The sequence below is a fragment of the Lactuca virosa genome, chromosome 2 (assembly GCF_052849685.1).
Source record: "Lactuca virosa cultivar CGN04683 chromosome 2, Lactuca_virosa_CGN04683_v6, whole genome shotgun sequence".
Lineage (NCBI taxonomy): Eukaryota > Viridiplantae > Streptophyta > Magnoliopsida > Asterales > Asteraceae > Lactuca > Lactuca virosa.
The window spans coordinates 203,717,175-203,743,797 of record NC_136427.1 but is presented as its reverse complement, the minus strand read 5'-3'; the positions used below and the strand labels follow the sequence as shown (position 1 = coordinate 203,743,797).

General features: G+C 38.4%; 2 protein-coding genes and 1 long non-coding RNA gene across 3 annotated transcripts; 1 reads left to right on the top strand and 2 right to left on the bottom strand.

Moving 5' to 3' along the window:
* Positions 1-3,830: 3,830 nt before the first annotated feature.
* On the bottom strand, positions 3,831-4,322 carry LOC145158157 (uncharacterized). The gene has a single exon (XM_079077088.1). It carries the CDS (start codon positions 4,320-4,322, stop codon positions 3,831-3,833), a length of 492 nt encoding a protein of 163 aa, XP_078933214.1.
* Positions 4,323-5,888: 1,566 nt separating this feature from the next.
* Positions 5,889-6,886, top strand: LOC145160041 (uncharacterized). The gene is made up of 4 exons (XM_079079102.1): positions 5,889-6,057; positions 6,136-6,211; positions 6,312-6,484; positions 6,638-6,886. The coding sequence occupies exons 1-4, from the start codon at positions 5,942-5,944 to the stop codon at positions 6,711-6,713; spliced, it is 441 nt and encodes a 146-aa protein (XP_078935228.1). The 5' UTR covers positions 5,889-5,941; the 3' UTR covers positions 6,714-6,886.
* Positions 6,887-11,918: 5,032 nt separating this feature from the next.
* Positions 11,919-13,276, bottom strand: LOC145156731 (uncharacterized). Its single transcript, XR_013736886.1, has 3 exons — positions 13,171-13,276; positions 12,606-13,073; positions 11,919-12,209 (listed from the first exon to the last, which is right to left on the bottom strand). It is a non-coding gene; the product is annotated as an uncharacterized LOC145156731 (long non-coding RNA).
* Positions 13,277-26,623: the final 13,347 nt, after the last annotated feature.

The window sequence follows — 26,623 nt, the reverse complement described above, 5'->3', positions numbered from 1 at the left end:
AATTAGTCCATCACTAATTATACGATAGGCCACATCATAGTGAGCGATCTTGATTCTTGAAGATGAAATGCATGCAGCACATCAGTGCGATCTTGAAAACTGAAATGACATATTTTTTCTTTTATCTTGATTCTCAATTGTTCAAATCATCAACGTCAAATGGTATGTGTTTCACTTCTTTTCAAGTTATGCATTATTTATTAGTATTAGCCGATTATCGTTATCCATTGATTACAAAACACATATTTTCAATTGTAAAAGTCTTGAATACTTCTATGTGGATTTTGCCTTTGGAATTTCAGAATTTGGGTTGGAACGAACTCAAGAAAGCAGTCAGTGAGTGAAGACTGTCATGCAACAAGTATTTCCATTAACCAATTACTTCCAATATTCTGTTTGTTCATTTGTATTTGTCTTGGTGATTTACAAAAATCATATACATAATAAAAAAATTACCTCCACCATTTATAAATTTTTTAGTTTATTATTGTCGGTCACAAGTCCGTATAAAAAATGAGGGTTTATAACGTTAAGTATAGTAAAGACTAAATGGCCGCATATTTTTGTTTCATTTAGAGCCCCCAAACTGGTTGAGACGCCCATATTTACACATAGTCCCATCTAAATAAATCAATATCTAAAATTGTACAAAAAAGGAAGGGTGTCTATAATTAACTGTTTATAACTAAATTTTTGGAAAAACAATGTTATTTCACCCAATAAAAATACTTCAAAAACTAAATAGGATGTCTATATGAAAAAATATGATATTTTTTTAGCCAACCCCAAAAGAACATCGAACCCCACTCCTTGGTGAAATCATGGAAGGATATAGCAAATATTGGGCAAAAAATGACATGATTTTGGTGTTGAAAGAGTCTTCAAGTTACCTCGAACACAAACTTGATGAATGTTGATGATGAAAGCGACAAACAACTAAGGATATGAAGAACAATATTATGAAAGCTTTTTGGGTGAATGAAGGTGGAACTTTACGTTTGTGTCTTTCTTTTCGAAATATGTCATAAACTTTCTTTAATCTTTCAATTTGGTGAATTAAGCTTAAAATATTTACATTTTGTGGATAAATAAATAACCTCTAAGTAAGGGTGTTCATCGATGATTAACCGCACCGAAAACATATTTCGGAAGGTTAATCGAGACTATCGGTTCGTTTATTTCTTGAACCTAAACCTAAACAGAAAAATCAGGCTAACCGGTATTCGGTTAACCGATTTTTTCGGTTCGGTTATTCGGTTAACCAATTAACCATTACTAATTAATAAAAATATGTTAACGTTATTGAACCCATAAGAAATTTCCTAAAAAAGAATGAATTGAAATTAATAATCAATAATAATTTGTTTAATTATATTGTTGCTTCTATTAATAATGAAACTTAGATGAATTATCAAATATTCGTTAAATAGGGAATATAACATCGACTAATACAAAAACGTATTTTTTAGTTAATAGGTAAAAGATAGTAAAATACTTGGTTATTTATGTGAAATGGTGATGAAATGCAAATTACAATTTTAATCTATATCAACCTATGCGTATTTATAACAAATGTTAATTATGACAATTATTGGTTTAAAATAACAAATGTAAATAATATGACAAATATTAATTGTAATTTGAAATTTCTAAGAAACAATTTGGTAATAGCTTAAACATATAAACATAAATAATATTTTAAGAAATAGAAAATAAATTTTCGGTTAACCGTCTGTAGCAAAAAACATGAAGCGTAACCGAACCGAAAAACGAAGATTTTTTTGGTTCGGTTAACCAAACCGAAAAAGTCATAAATTCCGGTTGGGTAAACCTAAAAATCAATAAGATTTTTAGATTTTTAGGTTCGAGTTTTTGATTTTCAGATATTTTCAAAGGAAAATTTGTGAAATGACCAAAAAAGCGGGGGTGTTTAAAAAAAAATGACCAAGAAAATGGATGTTTCAAAAAATGACGACGAGTTCCGCACAGAGGGTCTCTGCGGAACTCCTTCAGCTTTGAGGAATTAGAAAAGCTATGAGGAAGTGGTGTGGCACGGTGGCAGGGGTAAATTCGTAAAAACACAAAAAAGAAACAAAAAAACTTAACAAATTTGAAAAAATTGTCTTATAAACGTAGTTTTATAGTTCAATTTGTTATGTTGAATCAATGGTACGTGAGAAAATGGTGAAACCTCGCTAAATTAACAAGAAACACTTACAAAATTGTTTTTTAGCCATGGTTATGCGGAGAATAATTCCTGAGAGACATGTGTTTGAAGAACAATTCATCAGAGGGACTCTGAGGAATTGTTCTTCGTATAACCATGACCAAAAAACGATTTTGGGAAGTTTTTTCGATTTCAAACATAATTTTTTTAAACGATTTCAAACACAATTTATTCGATTTTAGTCAGTTCAAACATAATTTTTTTCGATTTCAAACACAATTTCTTCGCATCACCCTTTCAATTTTGTTAAGGCTTTTTTTGTGTGTTTTACGAATTTACCCCGACCACGTCATTTCCTTAGAGCTTTTCAATTCCTCTAAAGAAGTTCCACAAAGACCCTCAATTCAGAACTGATGGTTATTTTCTAAAACATCAATTTTCTTGATATTTTTTCAAACACCTCCGATTTTTTTGTTATTTCACAAGTTTACCTCTAAGGATGGAGGGAGTGGTGCTACCGAAACCGCACTCTCTCCCCCGCCACATAAGCGTCACGTCATTTTTTACCACACAAGTGTGGTTTCTTGCCACACCAAGGGAGTGGTGCCACACTTTTATTTATTTATTTATTTTTTTGTTTTTTTAGCTATTTTAATTAAAACTTATTTTTTAATAAAAAAAACATAAATTTTCATTACTTATTAAAAAAAACATTACATTAAAAATTCAAAAAACATTACATCGCATTACAAAAAAAAAAAAAAAAAAAAACCACACACAAATGACATTAAAATAATCCTAGAAACTTAAAAAACGCAAATAAAATAGCTAAAGCAAACTACATAAAGTCGTTATCCGAGAACTCGTCTCCGGAGTCATCCGGTGGATTCAAATTAAGGTTAATGTTTTGAACCCCGTAAATGTGTTCCACCAAGTCATTGCGAAGATTGTGAAATGTTTCAGTGCAATGTATCTCTGCTCTCCTGTTCATATACTATTCGCCACCAATTTCTATTGGTTGTGTCTCTGGTATGGTTTCTTCCTCGTCAAACGCACATATCGCTCTTCTTTCGTCCTCAATAATCATGTTATGCAATATGAGACATGAATACATGATTTTTTGAAGTTTTTCCTCGCCTAAATAACTTGCTGGTTTTTTCAATATGAACCACCTTTTCTTCAGAACTCAAAAAGCACGCTCAACATCCTTCCTAGCTCTTTCTTGAGCTCTCTTGAATTTATTTCGTCTAGAACCATGTGGACACGTAAACGATTTAACAAACACAACATACTCAGGATAGATTCCATCAACCAGATAATAACCATACTTATATGGCGTTCGACGCACTTCAAAAGAAGACTCTGGTGCGGATCCATCGTATATGTTGTTAAATATATGTGAACGATTAAGAACGTTGATGTCGTTAATCGAACCAGGAGAACCAAAAAAAGCATGCCAAATCCACATAGCTTGTGATGCAACTGCTTCAAGTATGACCGTTGGGTGACCATGATCACCTCGGGTAAATTGCCCATGATATGACGTAGGATAATTTTCTCATGCCCAATGGAGACAATCTAAGCTTCCTAGCATTCCAGGAAACCCATGCACATTAGCATGATGAGCTTGCAATTGCAGGATGTCATTACGTGTAGGCTTACGTCAATATTTTGGACCATAAAACTGAATCACAGTTTTGCAGAAAAAGTGGAGACTGTCTCGTGCGATCCTAGCAGACATCCTAAAACTTTCGTCTAACGCATCAGGCGGAATGCCATATGCTAACTGACGAAGTACGGCCGTGCATTTTTGTAAGGGAGTGAAACTGGGTGTACCTCTAACATCGTAGCGTTGTTGAAAAAAACTGCACTCTCTCGTTACATCTTCAACTATACGTTCGTATAAACCTTTGAACATTCTGAAGTGCCTAAGAAAATAATACCCTTGAAAAGTGGCATTCTCTTCAAAATAGTCTTGCACCAAACGTTGGTTGGCTTCTTCACGATTTCTGGAAATATATCTTCGTGTTCTCCGTTGAGAAGTAGCAGCCGCGTTGTTGCATACAGCATTGTACGTTTGTTCCGCCATTTGAACACACGCAACATCGGTATCAAAAATAGTCTGAAATTCTTCAGAAGATGAAGAAGATGACATTTTTGAGAGAGGTGATTTTTTTTAAAAAATTTTGAAAGAGAGAAGAGATTGTATTGTGGTTAAAAACAAATGAAGTGGATATGTATATATAGGAAATAAAGGCAAAAAGAAAAAAAAAATTACGCCAAAACCTACATTCAACGGTCAAATATCCATCTACCAATCACGTGACACGGTACAAACTAGCCGCAGTGCGGCCAAAACCGCGCAAGACCGCGGTCTGAGGGCGGTGTGCGCGGTCCAGGTGGCACGAACCGCGGTCCCAGGCAGGGACAGTTCTATTTCTGTATGCAGTGTAAATTTTTTGATATTTTTCGATTTTTTTTTCTTTTTTCTACATACCGGCAACACCTACTACGGACCGACAACACCTACTACCAAATCCTGCGTCCGTCCCTGGTCCAGGCCGCAGCCACACCGTATAGTCTAAGTCTAGACTATCTAGACAATGCACCAACATGCCTCTGCCGGCGGAGACTGATTATATTATTGTGTCGCATGTGCGGAAAAAATAATATTTATGCATGAGTGGTGGTCATTACCAAGAATTGCATTACATCAAAATCAATTCGACCATTCATTTTTCCATCTATTGCATTTTCAACCCCCTATAGTTAACCGACTTTTTATCTATTGATATTATTGAATGTTATTTTTAGGAAGAAAAAAAAAAGAGATTCTAATTTGTTATCCTGTTTATCTTACAATGCTACGGTGGGGCGAGAAAAATGAGAAAACGAACTAAGAACATAATTCAGATTTTACCAAATGTTATAATCTTATTATTATATGGTTAAATATGCCGACTGGTTAAAAAAATTCATCTTTTTATTGAAATATGACAGATTCTCATTAATTTTCAATCGACATTTAGATTTTGGTTATATCTGCTAGTTATTTAAATAGAGTAATAATTTCATTAAGTTATAAATAAAATCAAAAGTTGCATTTATCTCGAAACATAAGAAAACGTTTAATGATTGATTTAGAGAAATAACTTACATAACTATAATCGTTCATGCATGTGTAACTTAAACAAAGTATTTAATTCATCATCCTGAAAATTTTCAAAATACCTTTCTTTTGTATAATAATCACAAATTTTTTTTGTACACTAGAAGTATAATATAAATACCACTCATAAATAATAACCACACGTCAAAAACTGTAATATATTATTGAATTAGTATATTCGATTTCATGGCAAACGAATTTTTGTGTTTATAAATGTATAAACAAATATTTTTAGGAAAATGTGTAGTAGTGTATAACTATATATTATGACATAAGTAACTATTATTATTATTATTATTATTATTATTATTATTTATATAATTATATCATATTACTCTTTAAAAATTTCTAGTTTTATTAAGCGACAAAGTTTTTGAATTTTGACAAAATTATGATTGCAACCAAAAAGAATGCAAGGGTTAACATGTAATACTCGAGAAACCAAAGGTGAAAGTTTAGTACATCTCCATACTACAGGGACTTTTCAGCAATTCATCTGAAAGCATACTACAAATACCCTGAACCAGAAGACGAAGCTGCTGATAACGTCGTTAACAGAATCCTTACCAGTTCTCAAATAGTCATATCTTAATCGGAGCAAAAAGATGGCCGGAATAGTTGTTCTTTTACCGAAGGATTTCGGCTATATCATTCTCACCATTATCGCCTACTGTTTCGTCAACCTGTATATGCAGCTTCAAGTCAACAAAGCTCGAAAGAAGTAATATTTCCATACAAACACTCTTTCCCTTTGATTCTAATTGCCCCAATTTGAAATTTAATAAATTTTCCAATGAAGGTATCATGTGTCATACCCAGCACTCTACGCCACTGAAGCTGATACCAAGGATTATAAACTCTTCAACTGTATTCAGGTTTGTACAGATCGCTTGCTGATTTGTGAAAAATACACCATCTTTCTTCGATTCGTTTAAGGGATGTTGAGGATTCTGAATTTTGTTTGTTTGATTACAGAGAGGGCATCAGAACTCGCTCGAATCCCTTCCGATCTTCTTTGTTTTGATGGTTTTGGGCGGGTTTAAACACCCACTTATATGTTCGTGTCTGGGATTAGTTTACACAATTACTCGGTTTTTCTATTTAAAGGGTTACTCCTCCGGTGATCCTAAGGGACGTCTCCCGATTGGGTATGTGAATTCTACTGATAAACCCATGTCTGTTTGCTTTGTACTTTGAACTGTGATTTGAGGATATGCAGATACGATTTCATCTAAATTAACGATTTTGTAAGGAATGATGATGGATCTGTTTTCTCTTTCGTTTGCTTGTTCTGTTTGCAGGGGATTCAACGGTATTGCATTACTGGGGCTTGTGATAGTCAATATTACGTTCGGGGTAAGTCTTCTCAGGGCATAAATCACAAGAATCATGAACAATCAAGAAAGAAAGCAGATTCTTTGGGGGACCCATTGTTTTTCGTGGTAGTTGTCTAGTTGATAAGAGGAAGAAGCAGTTTCATTTGAGAAAAAAATGATGGTTTTCTTTGTGGCACGAGAATCGTGATAAGGGTATATTAGTCTTTTTCTAAACTCGATCATGAAACCATAATTGAAACAAATCCAAACCACAAGAACTTTCCAAATGAAAAACGAAAGAGTTATGGAACAAATGCATAGATTACTCTAAACCATAAGGACCATTTATATAGTTTACTTTAAAATCTAAGTGATAAGCCGAAATGATCAATGGTTAGAAGGTCTTTTGAGAGATCGAAAAAGAAATGGTAAACGCATCATTTGAGTTGTCCACTTCAAAATACGTCCCATGACTCACGCGAGAGAAGTCAATTGCAGAACACCAACAGTATTTTGAACGTGTTAGTATTTGAATTCTTTAAACCCTGGAGCTCTTATATGAAATTTCACTCCTCAACCATTACACTTCCGTTACGTTGACAAATTTAAATAACGAAGGGCATGGAAAATATGGAAGCTTAGGAAAAAACGGAGTAACCCTCAAAAAATTTCTATTATGGATTTTTTTAGAAGAAAATTATAAGAACTAAAAAGAAAGTTTTGGCAATTGTTTCCGATATTTCCTCTTAAACAAGAAAATATAGGGTCATAAGCAATGTTGACTCGATATTGCGATCCCCACATCCACCAAGGTGACAACATCAATAGTTAGACTTGGAAAAAAGGAAAGAAAAGTATCAAAAAATCTATAACTATGCAAACTATCCGTACACGTACTAGTTTCAAATGATGAAAGAGAGTCTTCTTCTTGCTACCACAATATTTCTTTCAAATAAAATCAACATCAATTTTCGGTATAACGAATTTTGTTAGAATTTTGTATTGAATCTTTCTATTGCTTGTGTTTTTTGTTCATCAATTTTAGACGATGTTGTGTTTGGGGAAAATATGCATGATATGCACATTCTTGATAGTGTTGGGAATTACAATCGGGTTGTTGTTCGGTTTTGGCGTATTCACTGATGGATTTCATAAGATCAAGAACGTGTTTCATTATTCTCAATCTCATTCATATTCGCATGTTGTTTATGGAAGGTCTTTTCGCTCCCCTCCCCCGTTCTAATCTAAATTGTCATCAACGAAAAGTTGTTTAGAATATATGAATCCGGTTCAAAATTTTGGGTATTTGTTTTGGGAACGGATTCATATATTGTCTTTTTTAATATAGATACTCCATGTATTCGGAAATGTGAATTATATATTTTGAAGTATCTAATTTCAGTTTGTAATTATTAGAATATTTGAGTGAAATAGTCAGAAACACTTAATGGAAGTACATGTATAATGATCTTTCTTTATATGTGTTTCAAGTATCAAATAAATAAATAAGTTTGTTCATACCTATTGGCTTGTATTCCCATAAAATGACGAGTAAATATCATCAAATGGTGTTGACTGTTGAGTGAAATACAAAGTACATAAAACTGGTAAGTGATTAGATTGTTTATAAAATATGTACATTGAAATTTTGGTATATGGAAATCCGGATACTCAAATTAGTATCCAAAAATTTCAATACTAATTTGGATGTCAAGATTCAGTATCACAAATTTTAATATATCTACTGTACTCAATGTCATAAATTTCCAATATTAGTTTGGATATCAAAATTCGATATTAAAATTTTCATATGTCTAATATAGTCAAAATGGTTATAATCTATCGCAGGACTTGTCATGGTAGTTGATATAACAAGGTGGGAGAGAGAGTTTAATTAGATATCAATCGAATGCCATTTCAAAAAACTATGATCTACCCGAGGTTGTTATTTGCAAATAGAATTGAATTAGGCGTGCTAGCTGGCCTAGAAACATGATCATTGCGACAAGTCAACACAATTCTGCTTAACTTTAATATGATATAGATGTTTTGTGTAAAAAATGAATATTTTTGTTACAAAAAGTACAATGAAGTAAGGTTTTAATTCAATAGTAATTACATAAACGTACGCTATTTTTTATTTTGATCCATAAATTTTCTTCATACCCTATATTTTCATTAAACTATACATCAAATCAAACACTACAATTATTTTTTAAAAGCATAAGGAATTATCAAATCAAAATAAATCTAAAGAACAACATACCAACCTTAATACATGCAAAGTTGAACAATTATCTCATTCATAGCAAATAGATCATGTTCATTAATATTTTATATTAGAAAAAACATCATAAATGGTCCCTGTGGTTACCCAAAATATGAAGTTTAGTCCCTGTGGTTTAAAAACATCATAGATGGTCCTTGTGCTTTCAAAACTTTTGACAATTGGTCCTTATTGCTAACTCCGTTAAGTTTTGTCCGTTAACTGAAGTGCATTTTCGTCATTTCACTACCACAGAGACCATTTATAATATTTTCTCTTATTTAAAAAATATATATATATGTGCAAATGGGTCTCTCTCTCTCTCATGGTGGAAGAACCGAAGGTGCTGTTTTTCAATAATCACCACGAGGAGAAGCTTCTTCTTCTCTTCTTCTTGTCGAGGCTCAAAAACCAAACACCCCACCTGCTATGCTATTTTAGATCTGCTTCACCCTCCCCTATTCTTCGCGTTTTCTGCTGGACAGAAGAGAGACAACCGAGAGCTGTCAAAGCAGCCCTCGCTGCCAAAGCAATCGACCACAGTCCTACTGTCGCTTTCATTTTCTTCCTTCCTCGAGCAACCAAAGCACCGATGGTGCACTCCTTGATCGATGAATGTTGCTGCTGCTTTTCTTCGGTTGGGTCTTCGTCTTATCAAAATTGATTACTTTTTCCTAAATGGGTCTTCGTCTTATCAAATTAAAACATGCATTGTTGGCGATTTGAAGCTACTTATCATGGATCTGGAAATTGGGTCTCGTCAAAATCATATAAGGGTAAGATCAGTATGTTTATATGCTACAATTTGTTGATGTAGGGGTTCTTCGAATACACCCATTGGAATTTTTGTGTTGTTTTCTTCTTCTGATTTTTACAGAAACAGTCATGGAGGGCAATTTGGACATTGGTGTATCAAAGTTTGGGTGTTGTTTATGGAGATTTAAGCACATCACCATTATATGTGTTAAAAGCACTTTTGCAGAAGATATTAAGCACTCAGAAACTAATGAAGAAATATTTGAGGTCCTTTCTTTCATTTTCTGGACTCTTACTTTAGTCCCTTTGTTGAAATATGTGTGCATTATGCTCAAAGCTAATGATAATGGTGAAGCAGGCACATTTCCTCTGTATTCGTTGCTTTGTAGATATGTTAGAGTGAGCTCATTGCCTAATTGTCAATTAGCTGATGAAGAACTTTCAAACTACAAAAAGGAAATACCTAATTTAACCGTGAGTTCTTTTGGGTCAAGACTTAAATCTACTTTGGAAAACATGGAGTTTTGCAGAAGTTTTTGCTTGTGTTGGCTCTTGTTGGAGCTTGTATGGTCATTGGAGAGAGAGGGAGAGAGAAAGAGAGAGAGTGAGAGAGAGAGTGAGAGATGACCTTTTACATATTATATATATATATATATATATATATATATATATATATATATATAAATCAGAAAAACATCATAAATGGTCCCTGTGGTAGTGAAATGACGAAAATACCCTTCAGTTAACAGACAAAACTTAACGGAGTTAGCAATAAGGACGAATCGTCAAAAGTTTTGAAAGCGCAAGGAGCATCTATGAGGTTTTTAAACCACGGGGACTAAACTTCAGATTTTGGATAACCACAGGGACCATTTATAATGTTTTTTCTTTATATTATTATGATTCTACAAGTGAAAAATTATCTCAATCACACTACAATCACATTCTAAAACAAGGTTTCAGTAGGATCTTAAAGTAGGATCTTAAGATCCCGACTAAATCGTAAGTAGATTTGTCATCACCTATTTAGTCTTTATTCTCAGGTTTTTAGTATTTTGAATCTTACGCAATTCTTTATTTCTACTAAATCCAATGCATAGTCTAAAAAGTTTTCCAATCAGATCAAATCAAACTTCAAAAATTTATCCATTCAACTCGAAATCGAGCATTACAGATCATCAGAAGCCTGATAGAGTAGCAAAACTTCATCTATTAAGAGCACAATGACATGCATGCCATTTCCTTTATGTTCTTGTTCATTTAGTTGCAAATGATCACAATGATATTGTTTCTTTTCGCGATTAAGATGTTTTGTGTCTAATTATGACGATTTTCATGATTATATCTATAAAAATTATTGTTACTGTCTAAGATATTAAATTTGATTTTCCCACCGATGCCTTAAGCAACATCAAGTTATAATCGCAAACGCAAAAACAATACATTACAGTCAAATTTGAAGACTAATTCATGTTCATATAACATTTTGATTTGGATCCACTCCTACTATTACGATTTTACAAAATACAAAATGATCATAGATAAAATCTCAATCTTGACAACCTTAATATAAATTATCTCATATTATTTCTTTGGGGGTGAGTCTTACCATGGCGTAAATCACTAGAATCATGAATAAAACCATGTCCTTTGGTTACCGTTTGTGTGTGGTTTGTGTGTGTGTGATTGACTCTCCAATTGCCCACATTCACTATACGATACGAGATACAAGGTTATTCCAGTTGCAATGTCAAGGCGTTTAAGGAAGGGAAGATAGATCACAATACTTCTTTAAGTTGTAGCATGTAATTTGTAAATTGTAATACAAAAAAAGTGTTTTTGAAATGGATAGTTCCAAGAGCTTTCTATAAGTATAAATTGCAAATATACCATAATAGTAACCATCTTATTTTTAAGCCCAACCTTTGTAGTATTTTTCTTACCTAAAAATACAACGTTTAGTTCATTACATTAGGGAGTCTTTAACTTTTTAATTAAAATAAAAAAAAGTAAATTATATAAATCTGCACGTGTCAACTCTATCTTCTTTTTTTTCACGTGGACCATCATTATAGTAACCAAACATAAAATGACTATATTGCTCGTGCATTTACCTATCTATATTTTTATTATTGTATTTTATATTTGTTATATGATAACTATTATTAAACTGTTTAAAACTCATATTTACCCCTCCCAACATTCAAAATTATCGTCCACCACAAAAAGCTTGTAACAACACGATTTCCAAATTCACACCATAAAAGTTCTTCATTTTAAGGTCATAATACATATACGTAAACAACTATTTCATTGATGCCAAGATCAAATTTACAACAAAACATCCAGGAGCATCCATTACAAGACATATAATAACCTATTTAGAGTACTTGATTTAGTATTCTTAGTCCCAAAGTACTTACATGATAACCCAAAAGATTTGCAAAAGTGGTGAACATAAGTTTATACAAAATGAACACTTAGTATTCTTGTTAGAAGCTTAAGCTAGCTCTTTACCCTTAGCAGAGCTTGTACCTGAAATTTATCATGAATTTAACAAACTATAAGATTTGAAGCTTAATGAGTAACCTATAAGAGTTTTGATGATTTGGAACTTGTTATATTGTCCATAAAAAGGATAATTACACTTTGGGGTTTTGGGGGAAAGGAGCCAATAGTTAAAAGTAATTGAATAGATTATATAAATCTTCAATTTTACCTTCATTTCATAGTTGAAAATTAAATAGAAGACTTGTGATTATGAGAAATTGGGTCAAAATCATTCAATGTTCAATTACATTTACATAATATAAATCATGGCTAACAAAAACCTGAATTTCAAATAGAATCTATTTTAGCAGACAAGTTCCATGAATATCGACAAGAATATCAACAGGATTCTAAAGGAGAGGATTTGTGCGAATAACATACCTTATCTTTTGGAAGAAACCCAAGCACCATTAATCCAGTTTTGATGAACCCTTAAAAAGCCCAAGGGGAAAGCAATCTCCTCCTTTGTATTTTCAAAATGCACAAAGTAATTCGACCTTATTTTCCCGCTGATCTTTCCGACCCACCACCCATCCTTCTCGTAGGCGTCAACAGCGTCGCCCAACGAAAATCCAGTTACCGGAATCTGTGGAGGAAGCGGCTGGATTTGATCGGCGGAGACCACCTCTCTCAAGGGCCCAAAACCGTCTTCTTTCAGGAGAGTTCTGTACTGGATAATGTACTCTTTCTTGGAAAGCCTAGCGATGATGTTTGCTGTGTAGTATGAACCCTCGAACCCCTTTTCGTTGCTTGAAATTTCGACTCTGTCACCTCTTTGAAACGCCATTGTTGTCGACGATGATGATGCTTTTTTCTTCATATCAACAGAAAGTTTCTGGGGTTTCGTTACTGAAAATTGAAAGGAATGCTTAAAAATCAAAACATGATCATGAGCTACAGCCTACAATAAATTGAAGAGAACAGATAAAATTTTATCTTGACGAACATTTGAACTAGAAAAAAGAACAGCGAGGACGTTTCTCTTGATCGATCTTGGTGACAATCCCCAGAAAAGCAAAATATCCCTAAAACTGAAGATACACGATTTGTAGTAATCCAAAAAAATTAAACATAAAATAAAAGGTCGTCGGTGACCGCGATGCGGTTCGGTACGGTTATTGGTCAAAACCTCACCATTAACCGCAAATGCGGTTAATTCATTTTCAAAACCACTTGATGCGGTTATTTTTGCGGTGCGGTTAGGCAGTTATTTTTGTGGTGCGGTTTTGTTTTTTTGTGTTTCGGTTATTAACCACATTGATTTGATGCGGTTATTTTGTGTGGTTTTTAACCACAGTTTAAATTTCAAACGGTTTTAAGAGTTCAAACATATTACTTGTAACAATAAAAAATCATAATGTATAAGACAATTAACTTAAATAAAAAACAAATAATATCTTAAAAACATTAAATCAATAGTAATTAATAATAAATATCTTAAAATTGTAAAATTTCATAATTTTTCAAAGTTAAACATAACAAATAACAAACACTTTTGTCTTATACTATTTTATCATTGATGAAACTTGTCTTATTTTTAATATTTAATATATTAATAATTAATAAAAAATAATATAAAATATATGCGGTGCGGTGCGGTTTTTTTGCGGTTTTTGAAAACTAATAACCGCACCGCACCGTAAATTTGCGGTTTTTAAAAAACAGAAAACTTCACCATCGGTTTTTATTGCGGTTGCGGTTTATGCGATTTTTACGGTTAATTTTAGTTGCGGTGCGGCTTTTGCTCGCCCTTAATAATCTTATATGCCTCTTGACCAAACTAGAGAATATCCGGATGATTTCTTATACGATTTTAGTTCTTATGGCAAATAATATTGCATAGTATGTAACTTTATAATTTTAATAAAAGTACATAAACCCCATTATTTTTTGGGCTAATCAATAGCTAAAAATAGAAATCATGTGTCACAGCGTAATCGTTTTGTGAATTTTGTTATAACTCTCCAAAAAAAACAAAAAAAAATTCATCCGAATACATATTCCACAATGCAAGCCAATCACTCGCGAAGATTTTGAATTTTGCAAAATGGATAATTTTGCATTTACTAATTGCTAGTCTAACTACGTTATGATTTTACAATATATTGCTTCAATGTTACTAGTTTTTTCTTTTAACATTGTTAAAACATCTACAATGGTAAATCTATAATATTATTTAAAAATATTGACACCGTAGTCGCTACATACCCTAAAAAAATTCACTATAAGGCTGATGGGAGTGGGCATACTATGAGGCTCGCCAAAGAAGTGCTAGAGGTGCTAATCACCACCCCCATCAAAATGCTAACAGCCATGCTAAGAAAGGCTCGCTATAAGCTTAACGTGAGGAGAGAGGAGAGATAAACATAAATATCCAAGTTTTTCCTTTTTTTTTAAATTTCTTTACTAAAATAAAACTCATTAAACTAACAAACTACCACTCCCTATCTTTTTACACTTTGGATGCTAACACTCTTCCAAATCTATGTGGCTTAAAAAAATATGATGTGGCATAAAAAAATATGATGCGGTAACATGCTAAGCATGTTACCACTCCCTTTAGCTTAAGTGTATTCATGTGTATGTCAGTCGTCAAGTGCTCTTGATGTGGTTATCTTTTAAAAACATTTACTTGCAGAATTTGGTTCCAAAATATAATCATAGGTTTTAAAATTTAAATTTGAATTAGGTACAGGAGTGGTCAACGTAGTATCATCAAAAAAGTTTAGGGATATATACACTAAAGTCTCAATATTTTCAACGATTTAACAAGAAAATTCTAAATTTTAATTTTTTTACAGTAAAGTCCTAACTACCGTTAGTTTTTGACACGCTTACCCTTTTTTCCGATTAGCCTCTTGATGTGGTTATCTTTTAAAAACATTTACTTGCAGAATTTGGTCCCAAAATATAATCATAGGTTTTAAAATTTAAATTTGAATTAGGTATAGGAGTGGTCAACGTAGTATCATCAAAAAGTTTAGGGATATATACACTAAAGTCCCAATATTTTCAACGATTTGACAAGAAAATCTTAAATTTTAATTTTTTTACAGTAAAGTCCTAACTACCGGTAGTTTTTGACACGCTTACCCTTTTTTCTGATTAGCCGGTAATTCAATGGCGTGGTCAAGATTTTGTTTTAGGGTTGACCAAATAATATACAAAATATGAACGAGTGACAAAATTCTCAAACGATAACAAAATGTTACTATATATGCATTCTTAACTAAATTGTTAATTTTAAGTTGCACACGATGTTGTTTTACATCATTAGAATAATCTAAAATAGAGTCTAATCGACATAGAGAACAATGTATTCTCTTCTACTAATTTCAAGTTTTGAATGGAATAGGTCATATCACAACCATGATTCCTTTTATTTAACATATATATATATATATATATATATATATATATATATATATATATATATATATATATATATATATATATATATATATATATATATATATATATATATATATATATAACCTTAATTTTGTGTGTGTGGGCCAAGGCCCACTCTTATCTTATATTGGCTACGTCCCTGCGGTAATTAGGAATTTACCGTAAAAAATATAAAGTTTATCACTTTCTTGTCAAATTGTGAACTAGGACTTTACTGGAAAAAAAAGAACTTTAAGACTTTATTGTCAAATCGTTGAAAATATTGGGACTTTAGTGTATATATCCATTTTTTTCTGTTAGAAATTTAATGGTATGATAGTCTTTAAGCATAAGAGTTATTGGAATCTGCTCTGGTCAGCTAGATCCTATTGAAATCCTTAACGTTTGCTTATTGTTAAATAAAATTTTTTAATCTCAACAAACCAATATTGAAAAAAATGGAGATAATCAAGAAAGAATTAAAGAACTAGTGTTACGTTGGCTTTTTGTGGTCCTACAAATGGAGAACTAAGAAATCGGAAAAGATGAAACGGCCCTCCTTATCCATTCTCTACATTCACAGCCTTTTCACTAGGCGTGTGTTGTTTGTGTTTGTACAATATGACCCCTCTTTTCAGTTCAAGATTTGACGGTGAACCAGGAAGAAAGCTTTACAAGTCTTCTCACCTTCCCTCGCTCTCTCTTTTGCATCGGTTTCCTCTGATCGTGATTGTAGCAGGGTAAAGATGATGATGGTAAGAAAAACAATGGTGTTACGACGAAAATCATAATTAAAAGTTCTTGGGCTACGAATTGGGTCTCACCAAGCTGATAAAATTATTTGTTTCTAGGAAAACCAAGACTATGCACTAAAGTCCCAATATTTTCAACGATTTGACAAGAAAGTCCTAAACTTTATTTTTTTGACAGTAAAGTCCTAATTACCGGCTAACCGACAAAAAATGGTAAGCGTGTCAAAAACTGCCGGTAGTTAGGACTTTACTGTAAAAAAAAAATAAAGTTTAGGATTTTCTTGTCAAATCATTGAAAAATATTGGGACTTTAGTGTATATATCCCAAATGTTTAAGATAAATCATACGCTAAATTTTTGATTTTGTTGATATGTGAACTGTTAGAAAGCATGCTAGTGGATAATCTAGGGTTCTTATAGGGACCATTGGATACAAGTGCATGATTTCGGTGATGCCTTATGATTTAGGGAATTGCTTGCTATATTTTACTTGATTGTGTGATTGTTGCATGTATGTTGATTAGTTGTTTATCTTCGGGATTGAATAGCCTTAGAATGATCGTATTAGCCTTATTTCTCATTCCTTGTTTGGTTGTGGATGTAGGTAGAGTCGATTATTCGACAGTCTATCTGACCCCGTATTGTGTGCAAGAAGCATGCACAGAAGCAACCAGTGGTGTGGGAGCAAGGATAATCCTAGAAAGAGTGTGTAACCCCCTGATTCTCAGGTATCGATTGTATATAAGAATTTCTTTGATTTCAAGGTCTAATTGACGAGTTGGTTGCCCTACTCTTCGAGTAGCAGCAGGTTGGTCCACGTATTTTAGTGACCTACTCGCCGAGTCCAATAAGGGACTCGACGAGTAGGAGCTGGCAGATGAAACCCTAAATCCTGGGGTGTTGCCCCCTATTTAAAGGATCATTGGCCTTCCCAGCCTCCCCTCTTCAGCCTCTTGTCATTCCAAAACCCTAAATTCGTGTGTGTGTGCTTTCTTGGTGTGTTAAGCTTTGAAGAAGGATTTTGGTCAGCAAAGCTTGGGCAAAGCAAGTGATTAGAAGCAAGGAACCCGTGGGGAATCAGAGATCTACTTCAGTGGGAACCCTTTTTGGAGGTATTAAGCTGTTATCTTGGTTCATTCTTCCTAGGTCTCTTTTTGGTGGGTTTTTAGGAAGACTTTCTTGTGTTGAGCTAAGATCTGAAGTTGCAACTTCAGATCCGAGCTCTCTTCGGCCTCCAAGTCCATAAAGTTGTTAGCTTTGGCAAGTATGAACCTCCCCTCATGTGTAAAACTCATTTGCAATCTTAGTTTTGTCATTCTAAGGCTTTAGAGATTTGCATGCACGTAAAGTTTGCAACTTTACGTGATAAACGTGCCCTAGGAGCTTAGATATGCAATGTGGAGCCTTTGCATGGCTTAAAAAGTACTTGTATGGATGAAGGACTGAAGGGACTCGACGAGTTGCACAGTCAACTCGGCGAGCCACATGAAGATGGTCCTGTACTCGACGAGTTGGATGAACAACTTGGTGAGTCCGATGAAGATTGTTGTAGACCCGGCGAGTCGGTAGAGTGACTCGGCGAGTCGGTTAGGGTTCTTCCCAGCCATTGGATGCGTGTGAACTTGTCGAGTTGCAAAGGGGAAAAGCTCGACGAGTGGCTAAGGAGATTCGACCGCAAGTCTTAGGAACTCGACAAGTCACTCTGGTGACTCGGCGAGTGGACTAATATTACAAGAAACTCGGCGAGTGGTTGATTGCACTCGACGAGTTCAGGTCAACATGGACTGTTGACCTTGACAGTTGACCTTGACTTTGACCATGGGTTGACCCTTAGACTTCTGGGGGCATATTGGGAAGTTATAAACATGTTTTATGGCAAATATAGGTGGTGGAGTTTTTGGCAGTGATTAGAGAGTTTGAGCTTACCTTTCGAGTTGGCATTTGCGATGTGAGTTATCCTCACTATACTAAGGGGTCTAAGGCACCAAGGCTTGCCCATTGAATATGTTATCCAAGTAGTGCTATTATGTTGAGTATGGGTTAGTGATTGCATGCTAGTGATTGTTCCAGTTAGGTAGATCTGTAGGACTACCTGAGTTGTTATATGATTATTTGCATGCACAATTGTTATGCTTATATGTTGACATTTTATGTGGGATGGGTTGAGGTGATATTGCTCCGTGCGGTAACCAACAAAATCGACAGCATTCCAGATGCGAGCTAAGGGAGAGTCGTACTGTGGGCTCGATGGCAAGCCAAATGTGAGTTGTGGGCCCGAAAGGCAATCCAGGCTCACACTATGGGCCCAGGGGTGATCCAGTCTGTAAAGCTGTGGACCCAGTACATGCTGTTGTTATTTATGTGTATGTGTTATGTGCAGTGTATCGGTATTTTGGGGGAACTCACTAAGCTTTCGGGCTTACAGTTTCAGTTTATTGTTTCAGGTACATCAGGGGATCGCGACAAGGCGAAGTCATGATCGTACAACTCCTCCTGTTTTGTTTATGGTTCTGGGGAAAACTCTTATATAAACTATGTTGGAAACGAATTTGTAATCATTAATGGATCTTTAATGTTTTGAAAAGTTTAAATTTGGTCTGATTTTTATGGATGTTACAATTTGGTATCAGAGCCTTGGTTTGAGTGAATTGGAGGAACATGCGTGTGAATCCAGTCTCAAATCAAGGAAATGTTTTCAAAATGATTTCTAAAATGGTTTTCAAAATAAGTAAAGGAGGATGCAGGGTGTACGATCAGCCGGAGCCAGTAAGTAGACCCCAAAATACCATACAGTTATTTGATTATGTGATATGTTAGAACAACATGCTAGAGATAGGCTAGGGATCTTCAGGAATTGCATGATAGAATTGTCTGATTATATGATGCCTGCTAGCCTAGGGTTTTCCTTATATGAGATTGACATCATTACTGTAGTTGCTTAGTGTATGCATCACGATTATACATAATTAAGATCTTGTAGCCTGAGAATGTTTGGTTTGACCTTATGTTCTGTTCTTATTGATTAGGGCTTAGGGTAGGATCGGATATTCGAAAGTCTATAGGGTCCAGCGTTATGTATGGCTAGCATACACTAGTGCTACAGGGTTGGTGGAAGTTTCATGGATGAGTGGGTTGTGAGAGGCCGGGAGGCAAGTTATGAGATATTTAGCATTCCTCTAGGAGTGAGGATTGAGCGCTCGTTATGTTTATGTATTAGTAGGGTGTTGTGGTGATACTTGAGACAAATATGGGTAGGTGTGGAAGGTAGTATGGGCCCGTACTACTGAAAGCACACGACCCATACGCGTATCAAAGAAGTCACAACCCCTAGGGTTTAGTAGGGAGTTGGCTCCCAGTTATTTATGTGGATTATCTGATATCTTGTGGTATGTTTCAGAATGGTGATGACGAGACGCTTTGTGACTGGATCCGGTTCAGGATCAGGAGATGGAGATGGAGGTCAGGAGGGGCCAACAGCACCTGAGCCCGTGGTGCAGATGGGTACAGAGGAGTTGGATGCCAGGATTCGGGAGATCCTGCATGATGAGGTTGTTGCTGCGTTCCGGGCACAGCTGCCAGAGATGTTTGGGTCTATCAAGACCGCCATGGTTGAGTACTTCGACGAGCGATACGCAGCCCTTGCGGAGACGGCTGCCGCTGCAGCTGCATCGGCTGTAACAGCGGCTGGGGGAGGAGGAGGAGCCACTCGGGGCTTCCAGTACAGGGACTTCAATAACACGAAGCCCCCTACTTTTGATGGGACACAGGACCCCATCAAGGCTATGAGGTGGATCTCAGATGTGGAGGGGTGTTTCTTTACGTGCTCGTGTCCTACTGACCAGAAGGTCAGGTGTGCTCTGAACCTGCTAAGGTCCGGGGCCAAGGACTGGTGGAGATTGGCGATTGGGTCGTACACTGATGATCAGAGAGCTGTTGTTACTTGGGAGCAGTTCAGGGATATGTTTCGCTCCTGATTCATTCCACGGGTCGAGCGGGAACGGTTGTCACATGAGTTTTTGAGTTTGAGACAGGATGGGGAGTCGGTGACGGAGATCACCCACATGTTTACAGAGAGGGCGATGTTCTGCCCAGAGTTTGCTTCCAAGCAGGTTCAGATGACCCGTTATCTGAGCATGCTCAAGGCTGACATCCGTCAGTTTGTGTCTACCCAGCGATGTGATACTCTTTTGGAGTTGCAGGAGGCCGCTAGGCGGCGTGAGTTGGAGATTGAGCTGTAGTTGAGGGAGCAGCGGCAGGCCCCGACACAGTCTCAGTCGGCGTCGAAGCGGTCTAAGACCGCTGATTCTAGGACCGAGGGTCAGCAGAGCCGCACTTGTGGAAAGTGTGGCAAGGGTCATTCTGGTGTGTGTCGAGCTGGTAGTGGGTGCCACGGGTGTGGCAAGGAGGGGCATTACGCGAAGGACTGTCACCAGGCAGTCCCGGTTCAGGGTATGAGGTTATGTTATCACTGTCATCAGGTTGGCCACATGAAGGCCAACTGTCCGTTGCTTGCCGCTAAGTCGGCGCAGGTTTCCGCGCCAACTACATTGAGGATTTCTGATGGGAGGCTAGTTAAGGCAGAGCCTCCGAAGGCTCAGGGGCGTGCCTTCCAGCTTACGGCCGAGGAGGCCAAGGTAGCACCGGATGTGGTTGCTGGTATGTTTCTATCCTTTATCTCATTTACTATATCTGTTGAATGCTTATCTGTTGTACCTGTGATTAGGTACGTTTCTAGTGAACTCCTTACCTGCATTGGTTTTAGTTGACTCGGGGGCGAGTCGGTCTTTTGTATCTCAGACATTTAGTAGGGAGTTCAGAGTGCCAGTAGGCGAGCTAGAGTGTCCGTTGCGAGTCTCTATCGCCAACGAACACGGGGTTTCTGCTTCTTCAGTCTATCGATGATGTGAGATGGAGATCTTTGGGATACCTTTTCCGATAGACTTGATTCTGATTCCCATGAGGGGATGTATGTGTGATTGTGGGGATGGATTGGCTCAGTCGATTCGGTGCCATGATTGATTGTGAGGGTCAGCGGGTAGTGGTTCGAACCCCAAGTGGGGGAGAATTGATCGTATATGGTGAAGGCACCAGAGTGGGATCAGGTTTTTGCTCAGCCGCCAGGGCTCGGCAGTACATTCAGCACGGGTGTGCGGGTTACCTAGCGTACGTAATGGATACGCGAGCCAGGGATCAGATTTCAGTTTCCGAGGTTCCTGTGGTCAGGGAGTTTGCAGACGTGTTTCCGGAGGAGTTGTCAGGGATACCTCCGAAGAGGCAGGTCGAGTTTCGGATCGACCTGGTGCCTGGTGCGGCCCTTATCGCCAAGGCGCTGTACCGATTGGCGCCACCCGAGATGCAGGAGCTGTCATCACAGCTGCAGGAACTGTTGGGCAAGCAGTTCATCCGACCTAGTAGTTCTCCGTGGGGAGCACCGATTCTTTTCGTCCAGAAGAAGGACGGTTCACACCGGATGTGCATCGACTACCGGGAGTTGAACAATTTAATGGTGAAGAACCGTTATCCACTCCCGAGGATAGACGATCTCTTCGATCAGTTACAGGTGCATCTTGGTTTTCCAAGATCGATTTGAGATACGGGTATCATCACGTTAGAGTAAGGGAGGAGGATGTGGAGAAGACCGTGTTTCAGACTCGTTATGGACATTTCGAGTTTGTGGTGATGCCGTTTGGGCTCACCAACGCACCAGCAGCATTTATGGACCTGATGAATCGGGTCTGCAGACCGATGCTCGATCGTTCGGTCATTGTGTTCATAGATGATATCTTGGTGTATTCCAAGACCCGAGAGCAGCATGAGGAGCATCTACGGGAGGTATTGGGAGTCTTAAGGCGAGAACGGCTCTATGCCAAGTTCTCGAAGTGCGAGTTTTGGTTACGAGAGGTCCAATTCCTTGGGCATCTTGTTAACCAGGAGGGGATTTTGGTCGATCCGGCCAATATCGAGGCGGTCATGCAGTCGGAGGTTCCGAAATCTTCCTCAGACATCAGGAGCTTTTTGGGATTAGCGGGGTACTACCAGAGATTCATTCAGGATTTCTTTAAGATTGCAGTACCCCTCAATCGTCTGACGGGGAAGGGGTGGATTTCCGGTGGGGCCCTGAGCAGCAGAGGGCGTTTGAGACCCTCCGACAGCGGTTATGCGAGGCCTTAGTCTTGACACTCTCGGAGGGAGTTGAGGATTTTGTGGTAGTCTGTGATGCATCCATCACAGGCGTGGGGCGGTCCTCATGCAAAGAGGACGAGTTATAGCCTATGCATCGCGGCAGCTGAAGCCGCATGAGACGAGATACCCTACGCACGATTTGGAGTTGGGAGCAGTGGTGTTCCGCTCTCAAGATATGGAGAAATTACCTATACGGGGTCCGTTGCACCATATACACGGATCACAAGAGCTTGAGGCATATCATGGATCAGTCGAAACTGAACATGAGGAAGCGCAGGTGGCTGGATGTAGTCAAGGACCACGATTGTGAGATCCTTTACCACCCCGGTAAAGAGAATGTGGTGGCGGACGCTTTGAGCCGCAAGTCAGCTGGGTCTTCCACCCCAGCAAGATGTATGAGGATAGCGGTGGATTCTCCGCTTGTGAGTTTGATCAGAGTTGCCCAGGTTGAGGGCATGCGACCGGAGAATTGCAAGTTGGAGAGGATCAAGGGTGAGAACACCCGGTTTGTACAGGATAGTCGGGGATTATTGACCCGATGCGGTCGGGTTTGGGTTCCGATGTCTGGTGGGGTCAGGCAGACGGTCATGGAGGAGGCTCACAAGTCTCATTTTTCTATTCACCCGGGGGCCACCAAGATGTATATAGACCTGAGTTTGAGTTACTGATGGCTATGTATGAAGCGAGAAATCGCTTGGTATGTCGAGAGGTACTTGACCTGCAGGATGGTCAAGGCCGAACATCAGAGGCCGTATGGTAAGCTGCAGCCTCTAGAGATTCCCATGTGGAAATGGGAACAGATCACGATGGAATTCTTTACCAAGTTGCTGAGGACGGCGAAGGGATTTGATGCTATATGGGTCATCGTAGATCAATTGACCAAGAGTGCCCATTTCTTGGCTATTCGGGAGAGTTCGTCGGCCGAGAAGTTGGCCGACATGTACGTCCGCGAGATAGTGTCTCGCCATGGGGTTCCAGTCTCCATTGTTTCCGACCGAGATGTTAGGTTTACCTCCCGTTTCTGGCAGAAGTTCTACGAGGAACTGGGCACGCGGTTGCACTTTAGCACAACATTCCATCCGCAGACTGACGGTCAGAGCGAGCGGACCATTCAGACCCTCGAGGATATGTTGCGGGCGTGTGTCATTGACTTCGGTAGGAGTTGGGATTCCCACCTACCGCTTGCAGAGTTCGCCTACAGCAACAGCTATCATTCCAGCATTGGCGCCCCGCCTTTCGAGCTGTTGTATGGGCGGAGATGTCGCACCCCGATTTGTTGGGGTGAGGTTGGACACAGGGTGATGAGGCGGACGGAAGTAGTCTTGCAGAGTAGTGAGAATATTCATCAGATCAGGCAGCGATTGCAGACCGCTTAGAGTCGGCAAAAGAGTTACGCCGACAGACGTCGATCTGAGTTAGAATTTCAGGTGGGTGATATGGTACTCCTGAAGGTCTCACCCTGGAAGGGTGTGATTCGCTTCAGGAAGAGGGGGAAATTGGGTCCCCGTTACATTGGGCCATTCAGGATCAAGCTGGCTTACAGGCCAGAGCTACCGGAGGAGCTTAGTAGGATTCACAGCACTTTCCACGTTTCACAGTTGCGAAAATGCATTATGGACCAGGAGGCAGTGGTGTCGTTGGATGATATTCAGGTCGATGAGCGCCTGAATTACGTGGAGAGGCCTGTGGCCATACTGGAAAGGAAGATGAAAGTTCTGCGAAGCAAGGAGATGCCTTTGGTGAAGGTACAGTGGGAACATCGGAGGGGGTCCGAGTGGACGTGGGAGCCAGAGGCAGAGATGTGGGAGCACTACCCGGAGCTGTTCGTCGCGGCAGACTTCGAGGGCGAAGTATAGTTCAAGTGGGGGATAATTGTAACGCCCCGATTCTCAGGTATCGATTGTATATACGAATTTCTCTGATTTCAAGGTCTACTCGACGAGTTGGTTGCCCTACTCGTCGAGTAGCAGCGGGTTGGTCCACGTATTTTAGTGACCTACTCGCCGAGTCCAATAAGGGACTCGACGAGTAGGAGCTGGCAGATGAAACCCTAAATCTCGGGGTATTGCCCCCTATTTAAAGGATCATTGGCCTTCCCAGCCTCCCCTCTTCAGCCTCTTGTCATTCCAAAACCCTAAATTCGTGTGTGTGTGCTTTCTTGTTGTGTTAAGCTTTGAAGAAGGATTTTGGTGAGCAAAGCTTGGGGAAAACAAGTGATTAGAAGCAAGGAACCCATGGGGAATCAGAGATCTACTTCAGTGGGCACCCTTTTTGGAGGTATTAAGTTGTTATCTTTGTTCATTCTTCCTAGATCTCTTTTTGGTGGGTTTTTAGGAAGCCTTTCTTGTGTTGAGCTAAGATCTGAAGTTGCAACTTCAGATCTGAGCTCTTTTTGGCCTCCAAGTCCATAAAGTTGTTAGCTTTGGCAAGTATGAACCTCCCCTCAAGTGTAAAACTCATTTGCAAGCCTAGTTTTGTCATTCTAAGGCTTTATAGCTTCGTATACACGTAAAGTTTGCAACTTTACGTGATAAACGTGCCCTAGGAGCTTAGATTTGCAATGTGGAGCCTTTGCATGACTTAAAAAGTACCTGTATGGATGAAGTACTGAAGGGACTCAGCGAGTTGCATAGTCAACTCGGCGAGCCACATGAAGATGGTCATGTACTCGACGAGTTGGATGAACAACTCGACGAGTCCGATGAAGATTGTCGTAGATCCGGCGAGTCGGTAAAGTGACTCGGCGAGTCGGTTAGGGTTCTTCCCATCCATTGGATGTGTGTGAACGTGTAACATCCCGAAATTTAAGTACATCTATTGAACCCTTTCTATTTACCAAACTGTCAAGTTTAGCCCCTAAGTGAAAAGTGTTGCAAACGAGTACGCTGGGCGTACTGAAGAGTACGCTGCGCGTACTCATGCGCTTATTATGGACGCGGACTCAATTAGGTACGCTGGGCGTAACTGGCTCAGATGCAAAACCCTAAATGAGACTTGAGGACTATAAAAGGAATGATATGGTCCTTACCCCAGCCACCATATTACAGAGAGTGAAACCCTAAGAGAGCAAAAACCCGTTATAAGCTTATGTGTGTGTTCTTAAGCTTGAAAGTGTCATTTTGTGATGGTGAAGAAGAAGAGGAGGCCATGGTGGAAGCTAGAAGTTAGAGGGCAAGGTTAAATCCGAGTTCTATAGAGGTTGGAGCTTCACCTGGAGGTAAAAAGCTCAAAGCTTTCCTTGTCATCTTTGATTTGTGCTTTATGGACCCATTTTTAGGGTTTTTGGTCCCAAGGTGGAGACTTTATGAGCAAAGGGTCTCCATAAGCTTAGATCTGCCCTATTCCAGTGTAATATGTGTTGTAGGTTCATAAAAATCCAATCTTGGACGTTGAGATTAAGTCATGCATGAGATTAGGGCTTAATGGGAAAAGAGGATATATGTTTGAAGTGATTGGTGACCTTTACAGCCATGCAAGGGCTTAAAGGTTCCGACTTTATGACTTAAGGGGCAGTAGGGAGCTTAGATCTGAGTTATGAGCCTAGGTCTTAATCTTTTCAGACCAAAAATGAAGAAAGTAGGAAACTGGGACTTACGCTGGGTGTAATCGCAGTACGCGCCGCGTAAGGGTTTGAGACCCCGATTCTGGATCGCCGGAGTACGCCCCGCGTACAAGAGCCGGTACGCGCCGCGTACTGCCCCATGTTGACTTTTGTTGACTTTTAGGGTTTTAGTCAACATTTGGACTTTTGGGTCAAGGAGGGGTAAAATGGTCTTTTACCCTTCTGTGGGATTGTAGAAAGGGATTTAATCTAGCCTTTGAGAGCCATTATTTATTTGAGGATATTGTTTATGTGATTAGGCGGGGGCTAGATCCGTATATCCGTGTGCGAGATTATCCGAGTTACCCGAGGTGAGTATTCTCACTATACATTACCTAGAGTGGTATTTATGTGTAGACCGGAGGGTCTTGTATGCTATGTGTATATATGAGATTATGTGCATTGTGTTATATGTATGCTATGTGTTGAACAGACCGGGCCGGATGGCCCAACGATATAGACCGGGTCTGAGG